Here is an 11,196-nt window from a genome sequence, read left to right as displayed (position 1 = left end):
GATAAGCCCACATTTGTAGGAGGTATGATTGTGTCCAAATACACCTTTATAGTATGTATGGTGCATGTTTTATTTATTTTGTCAAAAGAAACTACCCCCATCGCAAGAAATCTTATGAATGCAATTAAAGTTTTTGCTTTAAGATTGTGCAATACAATCAAAAGCTCCAGAAAAGACACTAACTGGACCTTGTGGTTAGCCTTTTGTAGATTCGTACATCCAATTAATATGGGTGTACTGAATCCAATTACTTACCAGAATCATCATCATCCTCACTTTCTGCTTTTTTGGCAGCAGCACCATTTTTAACAACTGGTGTAGCTTTCGCTGGTGTGGCTTTCTTCACCACTTTAGGGGGGGGAGTCTGGAATATAAAAAATAAATACATCAAAATAAATATATACACATGCATGCACTACATTTTGACTTAAGTGTTCAGAAATATCCTGTAATAATTTATATAGATTTATCAAAACTTGACTTGATTAGGACTTCAAACAAAAATACAGTACCTCTTCCTCATCACTGCTGTCCTCTTCACTAGATTCCTCTTCCACTTCTTTGGGGGGTGGAGGGGCTTTTTTCTTCTGTGTTGCTTGCTTAGTTGCTGCCTGCAAAAGTGGAAAAAAAAAAAACTTAAAAAAACTTTGCTTTAAATCAAAACTGAGGTTTAGCTACGGAATTAAAAAATAAAGTGTAGGGGGAATGGTACTCTGGGTCTCCAGCTTCAACGTGCTTAGTAACATTGGGGTTTAAACACCATGTAGAGCTTTAAAGTTTAAGCCACATCGTGGCTAAAAATGATGATTTAATTACTGTACCAAATACATTTATTTGTGTGGGAAAAATAAGAGCCACGTTAAGTGTCTGGGCGGTAATCTGGTTTCTCGGTTTTGGTTGTTCACCTCGTGTGTCTCCGAGCAGGCGCACTAACCACGTGGAGCTCAGGAGGGCGGTATGCTAGCATGTTAGCTACATTTTGCAATTTGTAGACGGGGTTCTAAAACGCATGCTAAGCAGGTAAAAAAAGACGGCTGTAGGAAGAAATGCAACAACCTTTAATTTAAACCGTTACGGTCAGAAAGAAAAGAAAACTCGGTGAACCGTATATTTATCTAGTATGCAAACAATTAATTAAACTCCGGCTTTGCATTCGGACTTTTAACCACCATGCTAAACATGTACTGCACGTTAACGTTAAAAATGGTTAATGTTATATCTTTAAATAGTTCTCTAGTAAATGTTGGTATAAATTGGCAAACGTTTGTGGCCATTAATTAATCCGTCTATGCATCGCAAAACTCCATGCTTATAATCGAGAACGCGCATGAATGCCATCTTGAGTAGTGGGTTAAGCGTTAGCAGGCCAGAAAACCAACAGGAAGGCACAAACATGGCCGATCACGAACAAGAAGAAACGTTTAATACGTTTTCGATATCACCGTGCATTTTCGACCACTTACATCCTTTCAGAGACTGTGTAGCTAATTAATGAACGTAACGCATTAGCAGCGAAATATGCGCAGACACATACCCCCGGTATCAGCTCCGTTTTTCACACAAACGCAGCAACTTCTTCGTAAAGGCCTCATGCGTAGCACAACACAGCTTTTTAAATGAAACGCACACCCTAGAAACAATAAAATGGATGCCACTTGGACTTACCTTTGCTAGTTTCACCATGGTTCTGTTGTGTGTTTCAATGAAACACAAGTAACTGGACGTTTGGAAACAATTTACGAAATAGCTAACGTATACACGTGGATCAGCCTGCTCTGTGGTACATTGGACAGGAAAGACAGAGGAAACGAAGTCGCGCTCGTTACTCTCCTGCTCTGCGCGTTCACATCGACCCGCCCCCCCGACTGTTTCCACCAATTACAAGGTGGAACATTTGCACCGTGCCCGCGCCTCACCTACATCTTTTTTTATTAACTGTACCTATAAATAAATACGGTAAATGAATAAACAAATGAATACACGAAATAAAAACATGACATGGATAATCAGTTGTCCAAGCGGAATTATGTTCTGACAGTATGACATTAATTTATTATCTAGGTTATGTGTTTGGACACCCCGATACTCACTGCTACTGAACATCTTTATATCCCATGCAGCTGTTTAAATGACCACGTGGCTTGGCCAGTTGCCATCACTGATCAAACACGTGTAGTAGGAAAGCTACTATATACCTTCTTTATACAGTCACTGGTATATACGATACTAAACCCTAAACCCCAGTAGGCTTGCACCAGTTGCACATAGCGGTACAGTCATGCCTGAGAACGTAACTTTATTAACTCAAGTAGTCTAATTTACAACTTTGAGGTAGCCTGCTACTAACAATAAATTAACTATGCTATTTGCTCTACAGACTACATTAAATTTCCATAAAGTTATGCCCACCTTGTTGATGTATGATTTTTACTTTTGATACTTTAAATTAAGTAGCCTACATTTAGCTAATAATACTTTGGCTTACAGTTTTATTACGTAGGCTACTGTTCTGAAGGCAGGACCTTCACCTGTAGAGTATTTTCACACTGTGTCATTGGTAGGCTACTTACATTGGTATACTTCTTTTACCACTGAAAATCTGCTTTTTAATGCATCAGAAATAGAAATAATAAATGAGTAGCCTACTTTTACTTTTGGCAGTTTAGGTACATTTTGTTCATAATACTGTGTTTATGCTGGTGGTAGTAGCTCTTTTACTCCAGCAAAATATCTTAATACGTTCTTCCTTTACTGATAAAAAAAATAACCCAAAAAACAAAACAAATGTGGGCTACAGAACGGACAGCCACCAAGGCAGGACAAATGTTAAAGTAATAGACAAAGATAAGATAATTTGTTTATTAGCCCCCAATGGGGAAATTACTGCACTGCACTCTGTGTACACACTTTTTGTTAGTACTCACACACAGGCCTGAAATACATACATGCACTATACATGGAGAGATGTTAGAGTGAGTGGGCTGCCAGCTGAACCAGCGCCCTGGGTGGCCGGGGGGGGGGGTACGGTGCCTTGCTCAAGGGCACCTGGCAGTGCCCAGGAGGTGAACTAGCATCTCTCCAGCCACCAATCCACGCTCCCAACTTTTTGGGTCCATACGGGGATTTGAGCCAGTGACCCTCCGGTTCCCAACCCAACTCCCTATGGACTGAGCTACTGCCACCCCCAACCATGTAAGAGCCAAATAGTCACAGTTCTGGAGGTTGTACATCATTCAATCTTCTTCAGCAGATGGAGTTTGCCCAATTGTCAAATTGAAGATTTCCCCTTTTTAAGGACTTGTCATCTAGAGTTTGTTGGCTGGTTGACAGATCCATTTACTAGCTGTCCTTGAACTTTTGATAAAATTAGACAATTTTCCTTTCAACGGTCTGTATGGCCTATGTGTGTTTGTGTGTGTGTGTGTGTGTGTGTGCGCACAGTATTTCATCTAAGACTCAGTTGAATCCCAGGGGACGCCAACAGCACATCTGAGTAATTAACCCTCAACACCACACAGAGGCAGCATTGCATTTCACATCCCTCACAGAGCAGTAGGTAGAGAAAAACTTTCCATTCCAACAGGCATCTCTTTCATAGTATATATTACTGGAGTTTCACAAGCTACCCATCATTTTATTAGTGAGTGGGGATATAAGTTATTTGTTTAGTTTTGTTAGTTTTATTAATTAGTCAAATTCTTTTTTTTAACTGAAGACAGGTTGAGTTTAATGGGGATTCAGGGGGACATTTGTTTGTGTAAAGTGTGAATTCTATTAATAAAGAAATTCAGGAGGTACAGCAAGTTTGATTTGGAACCATGTAGTCAACGTCAGTTGTGTGTTTCAGCATTTCAATCATCCAACATGAAAAATGTTTGGATTGTATTCCACCTGGCCGTTGAACACGACGTCTGGTTTAAGAGTTGTGTCACATTCACATGTTTTATTACAATGTTCTTGCTCTCTTTAAAATAAACTATGCTGGATTTATGGAATGGACAAAGCTATTCTCCTGCAACTGTTAGTCACTGCTGTTTTGCAGGGATGGGTTAAATTGATTGAATCCAACAAAGGTAAGAACATTTCTTAAAATGTCAATATTTTTTGTCAGTGTTTGCATCAATGGTAATGGAGTTAAATACTAAACACTCTTGTCTGCTGGTGTGAGTTTTTGACTGAAGTAGTTCTTTGAATTTTCAACAGGGTTAACGTGTAATTCACCAAAATCCCAAAGTCAGTAACAAGAACTACCCATTGTCTTTAGAGCACTTTCATATTATTTCCTGGACTTATAGATACTGGTGTATTTGTTCAAGAAATAATTTCTGTAGTTCCTTGAGTTATAAAGGACATCTTCAAGCACTGTACCCATGACCTTACTATGAGTGTTCATAAAATCTGTATAAGGCGCATCGTATGCAAAACTCCAGCCCAAAAATGCTTGAAAAACATGGTTCAGAACACGATAAAGTGCAACAACAGAAATATAATTGGGGTTATGAAAAATATAAAGATGTTTTGTCATGAAAACCTCAACAGAGATGTTTTACTGTGGTGTCAATGAATGAGGCTTTCCCTTTGATTCTTAATATTTGGGTTTTGAGTTGTCATCAATTCACCTTATAAAATATGCAACCATTCAGAGCAATTGTCAGACTTTATAGCTTATTTGAGACTCCAGGATTTGCACTTTCACACAAGGTTACTTATCTTTGTACACTGGCCTTTGATGCAACTTTAATGGATGAAAGAGACAGAAAGAGACAGAAAGACAGACAGTCACAGACGTTTAACAAAGCTAACAAAGTGGAGCATTGGGTTTGACACAGTGGTGTTGATTAAGTTCTGTGGGGCCGTTGTATCCTGTTCAGTAGTCCCTTTATCCATGTTTAACAGGTGTTGTCATGTTTTGCACACTGCTTCCTTTCTTAGTTTTTTTGTGACTGCAGTGTTCCTGCAATTTAGACACCAACTATGGGAGGTGTGCGTGCGTGCGTGCGTGTGGGTGGTTTTGTGTTGCCTTTGGTTTTTCAGTGTGAATGTGTGTGGATGTAGCATTTACCCTTTAATGTCACTGTTCTCTGTACAGTATTTCTTTCTTTTCAATTATTTCCTGATTGTGTGTTTGGATGGGTGTTTTTTTGGCATTTATTCAAAAGGGTTTGCTATGTAAAAAAAAATCATACACAGTGGACACAAAGTCTCTCAATTGAGTCATTCAACCTTTACAAATGTAATATTTTTCATAGATGGGGTCCATTGTTTTTTGTGCAACAGGTGTCTCGCCTTTTCTTCTTCCTTTCCCTTAGCTCAATGCTTCCCTCTAGTGTGGGAGTATGTTAGTGCAAGTCATCTATGTGAAAGTACTTGTCATGAAGGTTAACAACTCTTTAAAACACATTCGACACCAATGTTTGACTTGTTCCCCGAAAAGAATCAGAGCGTACAGATCTTCCTCTACGGCCTGTCTGGCTCTCAACTGCCTTAAGGGGGATTACACTCTGAGACCGTGGAACAACCTGTCTGAGAAACCTCAATTCATTATCACGTTTTCCTCATAAACACACTTTTGTGGACTTGCTTTTATATGTTTCCATCTTTTTTTCTTTGAATATTCACACATTTATGTCCTTATTTGTACACTTTACTGTTTTCCTTTCATGCATTTCACTTTGGAAAATCTGCTCTCCATATAAATAAAGATAGGCATTATTATTGCCATCATCATAAAACAGAAAACTATGGAAGTAAAGGCTTGAATTTCTTCCAAGTTCCAATAGTTACTGCCAAAACATGAACACTTACTGCTTTAAGAATCTCTTAAGTTCCTATGCCCCATAAATCCACCTAAATGTATTCTTCATATTGCATTGGATGTTAAAACTCTGGCTCACAGGGAGAACATGAACATGTCTGTTTTTAAATGCTTTGTCCCACTGACTTCTTTACAACTAGAGATGAACATGGTTGGTGATTTGGGAATCAAACCGCAGTTTGACTATAAAAAGTAATGTTATAGTTCAATTTTCTTTTGTAATGTGCATCTGTATTTACCTCAGTAAGCAATTTTCAACTTATAACTGTGTCTGTAGGGTATCTTATGTTGATAAAACAAGCTGAGACATTTGCTCTGCACCAGCTGTAAAAGTTGCACTGAATAAAGGTAGGTCCTATGATGCCAATAATACATCTCCAAATCTGTGTTGTGTAGGTCCTCTATTGGTGTGGAAAGTTGTATCACACTCGCTGCCAGCAAAACCTTTCAAAATCTGATCTGCATAGAAATGAGTGGTGGTTGACCTGATAACAAGGCAGCTTTTAACTTAGCTCCTGACAAGCTGACATATCCAAGACACCACTTTCTCATTTGCAAGCCACCCAGAAAATGTTCAGTCACTCAAATTTACAGACTTCCTTGAAACATAAAACCCTGAGAGGATACATGTAAGTGCACATGGAATGTTCTTTTTATCATATTTGAAAACATTTACAACTATTTGAGACAAAAGAAAAATGTTACAAACAGAATTGACCTGCAGTTTGCATCCATTTTCAAAATGTTACATAAATAAAACTCATATTTATAAATATCTCTTTTTATAAACATATAAATAGTTTTTTTAAAACATAAATACATTTATGCAGGGGAAGATGAAGTACGTGAATGTACAGCAGCAGCAGCAGCAACAATATACAGCTTTGCAGTTTTGCAGTTTTAACACCATAGTCCGCCATCTTGTATGCATCTGTTGACCATTTGTATGGTATACACATATGTATATATATATATATACCTGCATATTTATTATATATTTATATGAGGGTTTTTTAGCATTGTCATCTTAGTCTGTGTTTATGCTGGTCGTGTTGACTTTCGTACCGAAAATCTGTCGCTTGATGAGTTTTTCTTTTTTTCCTCCCTCAGGTGAGAAAAAAACTGAACCGTTGTTATCCAACCCTTCGTCCAAAGATCTAGAGAAAGAGAGGAAACAGGAAAGGTTAGGTTAGACAGAGTATCCTCAAGTCACACAAGTCCATTTATTCAGTAATTTAGAAGTAATGCTTAATTACTTCAACATTTTTCATCATGATTGAATCTCCAAATGTACTTTTTGATTTTATGCTTTGTTTGCGTGTTGCCCCTGACTCTTAACCGTTTCCCCTCAATGAACACTTATCTATCAGACTGCCACATTTACAATGCATTGCTGATGAAACACACACACACACACACACACACACACACACACACACACACACACACACGATAGTCACTAAATCACACCAGGATTTCACAGTTTGTCACAACCGCAAAAAAGGCCTCAAGCCTCAAGACTAATTGTGCGTCCCCTAGCTTCCTCATTACTTCATTCAGCACCACATCCCCTTTGTCGGTTTGTTAAAATCACTAACGGGTTTCCCAGAAAGATCCTGGCCACCGCAGGGTGCTGTGTGTTTATAATGTGTGTGAGTAAGCCTGTCTGCATCACTTCTTCCCATCTCCCTCCCTTTTGTGTTTTTTCTTTGACTTGATAAATGTTACATTTTTTCTAGATAAAGCAGATGGGGTCATTCACGATGATGTGTGTGAATACAAGAGTGGACTTCCTTCATACCCACTAGATTGTTTTCCACACATCACTTTCCATCAGATTAAGTGGGCTTTCCTGCTGTCTTGTTAAGGGAGTTCATGTCTGAAGAGGGAACACTTCTAGACTGTTGGTCAAGGTTTGATGATATCACAAGTTTAAGACATCATGCTATCTTACTATCATCTCATGTATCGACACTTCCCACAATGAAGAGTCAGTCAGTCAGCTGATGTTAATGACATAGGCTATAGTGAAATGGGTTTTGCTTGATGGGATTTCTTACATCAAGATGATCTTTGACCCTGACAGTAAATTCATCACCTGACAGAATACAACCATGCATGGTCATCACTCTACACTGTATTGCTGCCACTCAGATGTGATGTTTTTTCTAAACTGGCCAAACTGTAGATGCAAAGCGCACACTGTCCTGAGACGACGACAATGAGAAAATTACTCAAAGAACATCTTTTCTTTGTTTGTTCTGTCATTCTTGCTTGCTTGCCTTAGTCATTTCTGCAAATATACAAATTAAGGACCTTGGATGAAACAAGGAAGCCTTTCATCTTTCACTTAATGGAGTCCTTACCTGACCATTCACAAAAGAGAAAAGGTAAAAACGAATGCTTACCTTCTTTCTGTCCTCACATCATCAAATGCCTGTCCTTCTATCCGTTTTGACCATACTTCTATACACAGGACCATTGTCTTTGCTCTTTTCTCCTTGTCTCCCCCCCCCCTATTCTTCCTTTTCTACACATCCTTTCTTCCTTTTGGTTCTCCTGGTTCTGCGTATATGTCAGTATGTCAGGTCATAGTCAGTCTAAGTTTGAAGTGTGACCGTGACTTTTAAGAAAACTCACCATCACAGCGCTTATCCAACCCTAGCAACCCATGCCGCTGATGGTTCCTATCCTGTCCATCTTGTGTCCAAAGCAGCCACTCCGCGAAGCGGAACCCCCTTTCTTGTTTCCCGATTTGTGTCTCCTCGGTGCGGGTTGGTCGTTAAGGAGACGAGCCCACATCCCTCTGGCCTTGGTGTCCATGCGTAAATCTCGCAGTAACCGCATCCGAGAGCGCACATCGTCTAGTCGCCTCTCTCTCTCCTCTGACTCCAGAAACTCCGCCAGCTCCTCGCCCAGCAAACTTCTAAGAGACTGCAACACAGATTAAAACAAAAAATACCTTGAGTAAACACGTTGTGCAAAGAGATATGCTTTAATACATCATCGCTGCCTCTTTGAGCAGAACAGCCGTTTGGATAATTGATTTAAAATGGGGGGGGGGACTGAACTTGGTGCGTATACAAACTCTTTCAAACACCACGTGCATTGGCCAAGAGGGAAACTGCAATAACTTGGTCAGTTTTACGCACATCCCTGTGGGATTAAATTAGATGGATCGTGGTCCTGTCTATTACTACTACTACTACAACTGGGCCTACTGCTATAGTTATTCAAATATAAACCTCAAAGAACACCATCTATGTAGTTTGTTTCGTGAAAGGGTCATTGAGTTTCATTTTTACTCTTTTATTGTTTCAGCTCTGGCACTTCAGACCTCAGGCCTGCAGGTAAGGGTCACAAGACAGGTGCCTATAACTCGCTCCTCTGGTCTGACGGCAGGATGTGGCATCCACTTGCAGTCATCCTAAATTCTAGATATCTAAACTAATAACTAAAGCTTTTATTTCAAGTGATCATTTCTGGTGTTTCGGTGTTTTTCTACAGGCAAATTCTATGCGTAATGGAGATTTTACGCACAAACCCGTTTAGTTTATTTTAGTTTAATTTTGTTTAATTCCAAGTTGAAACGCAATATTTTCATAGTGTAAAGTAGCTTCTTATATTGATTTTGTTTTTGTTGTAAGCGCTTGTCAAAATGACTTCATTTTGCGGTTAAATGCTAAAACTGACAAATGCTGGGGAGCAAAATTTGGGAGTTATAAAGTATAAAAGGGTTGATATTAAACCTGCTATCTCTTTATGAGATAAAGTTATGCAATCACAATAACTGGGATGTTTTAGTTTCAGGGTGTGGAAAAAATGCCTTTGCTGAATTGCTAAGCATGACTAAAATGATATGAAATATGATGCGTAAAACAACAGTCATGAGCTCCTGGACCAAAGAACAGCTGTTCACTTCTGAAGCAGCATAAAGCTCCCAGCGGTTATTAGTTCTCAGTAATAGAATATAAGTGACTTCTTCTTACCTTCTGCTGCGTCTGAGATAAAGGCTTTGCCCCCATCCTTACTGAAAGCAGGGTGACCATAAGTCCACACGCTACCAAGTACGACAAGTTCATTTTGACAAGTCTTGTATTCTTTAAGGGATTCCTCTGCGCTGAAGTTCAGAAAGAGGGACGATAGCAGCAGCCAATCAGCTGTTGAACATAAGTCTTCAGTCCGTCCTTTACTCCAAAGCTCCTCAAGTGCTCTTCTAACTCTGTGTATTGGTTCTCACCGCTTTATAGCCAGCCCGTGGTGATGTCATGATAACCTGCGTAATGGTCCTACTACCTCGCCAACACTCTGTTTTCTCTACCTCCTCTTAGCACGTCATGCCAGGGATGAATTAAATGATAAAAGCTCCGGTCATCGGTGATTTGGGGGAAATGAGATAGGCTATGAGTTATCAAAATGCCTCAAAGCGTTTTTGTTTTTTTTTACTTTTAGACCTCTGGCTGAGATGCAGTGGCTGAAATCGAAGGTGGTTTCAAAGGCTGCGCATCAAGTGCTGAAGAGCGACTTTGGCAGAGGAAAGACTTCTAAGATGCCAGCCACTCAGTCACATATCATACTGTGAGAATGTGAATGACATATTTTCTTCACAGGATAAGTGAGAATTAAAATTCTGTCACTGGAAATAAATAAATTCTCTTATTGTCTAAATTGGAATTATATGGTCAAGTGTGAAGTGTCATTTGCCAAACAAACACTTAAACAAGTGAAATCGCACTTGAAATACGTACTGTAGATATGTCTGCGGTAGTTTTTGGTGTGACACAAATAACAAGATCGTGTTTCAGATTGAAGTATCTGTGCACAAAGAGCTCACTGGAAATTTGACTTTATGTAGAGAGATGATATCTGTCACCATGGGACATTCAATATTAAATTGTTCTGATGGTTTATGCAACAGAAATGATTTACAATAAGAAGGGAGCTTCATATTTAAAGGAATTGTTAATGTGTCTCCATGTGAGTGACGTGCGCAGAATTTGAGTTCACAATTCATATTAGTTCATGTGAATTGTGGATTTGTAGACGTGTGGGTATCTTACAGAATATATGTTGCCAATTTTCCATATTGCTGATTTCTTTTGTCTTTACTGCACACTACAGGTCCAGCAATAATTTCTTAATTACTTTAATGCTACATGATCTCTCCAAAAAGGAAGATATGTTGTTTTAAGCGAATACCCTCTGTGTATAGCACCACAACGGGTTCTTTAGACTTGCCTTCATTTCATGCTTACAGTATAATGAGCTTTTTCAGAAATAATATAGTATAGTAATGTATAGTCAAAAAACAATTTGAAATGTAGAGGTTGATTTATCTCCGTAAAGCCAGGAAGAAAGCTGAACCCGAAAGAACCATCTTT

General features: G+C 39.0%; 2 protein-coding genes across 2 annotated transcripts in view; both read right to left on the bottom strand.

Annotated features, from left to right (window-relative positions):
- Positions 1–1,877, bottom strand: part of ncl (nucleolin) — an 8,972-nt gene extending 7,095 nt beyond the window's left edge. The window contains exons 1-3 of the mRNA XM_032525739.1: positions 1,666–1,877; positions 513–611; positions 256–364 (exon numbers count right to left, since the gene is read on the bottom strand). Of these exons, the coding sequence (XP_032381630.1) occupies positions 256–364; positions 513–611; positions 1,666–1,683 (226 nt within the window). The 5' untranslated portion in view covers positions 1,684–1,877. The remainder of the gene's footprint in view (positions 1–255; positions 365–512; positions 612–1,665) is intronic.
- Positions 1,878–6,626: 4,749 nt separating this feature from the next.
- nppc (natriuretic peptide C) lies at positions 6,627–10,024 on the bottom strand. The gene is made up of 3 exons (XM_032525757.1): positions 9,805–10,024; positions 8,456–8,749; positions 6,627–6,972 (listed from the first exon to the last, which is right to left on the bottom strand). The coding sequence occupies exons 1-2, from the start codon at positions 9,895–9,897 to the stop codon at positions 8,477–8,479; spliced, it is 366 nt and encodes a 121-aa protein (XP_032381648.1). The 5' UTR covers positions 9,898–10,024; the 3' UTR covers positions 6,627–6,972; positions 8,456–8,476.
- Between the last annotated feature and the right edge of the window lie 1,172 nt (positions 10,025–11,196).

This window comes from Etheostoma spectabile, chromosome 9, assembly GCF_008692095.1.
Source record: "Etheostoma spectabile isolate EspeVRDwgs_2016 chromosome 9, UIUC_Espe_1.0, whole genome shotgun sequence".
In the NCBI taxonomy this organism is placed as follows: Eukaryota; Metazoa; Chordata; class Actinopteri; order Perciformes; family Percidae; genus Etheostoma; species Etheostoma spectabile.
Note: the sequence above shows the minus strand (reverse complement) of the source record. Positions and strands in the feature narration are given on the sequence as shown.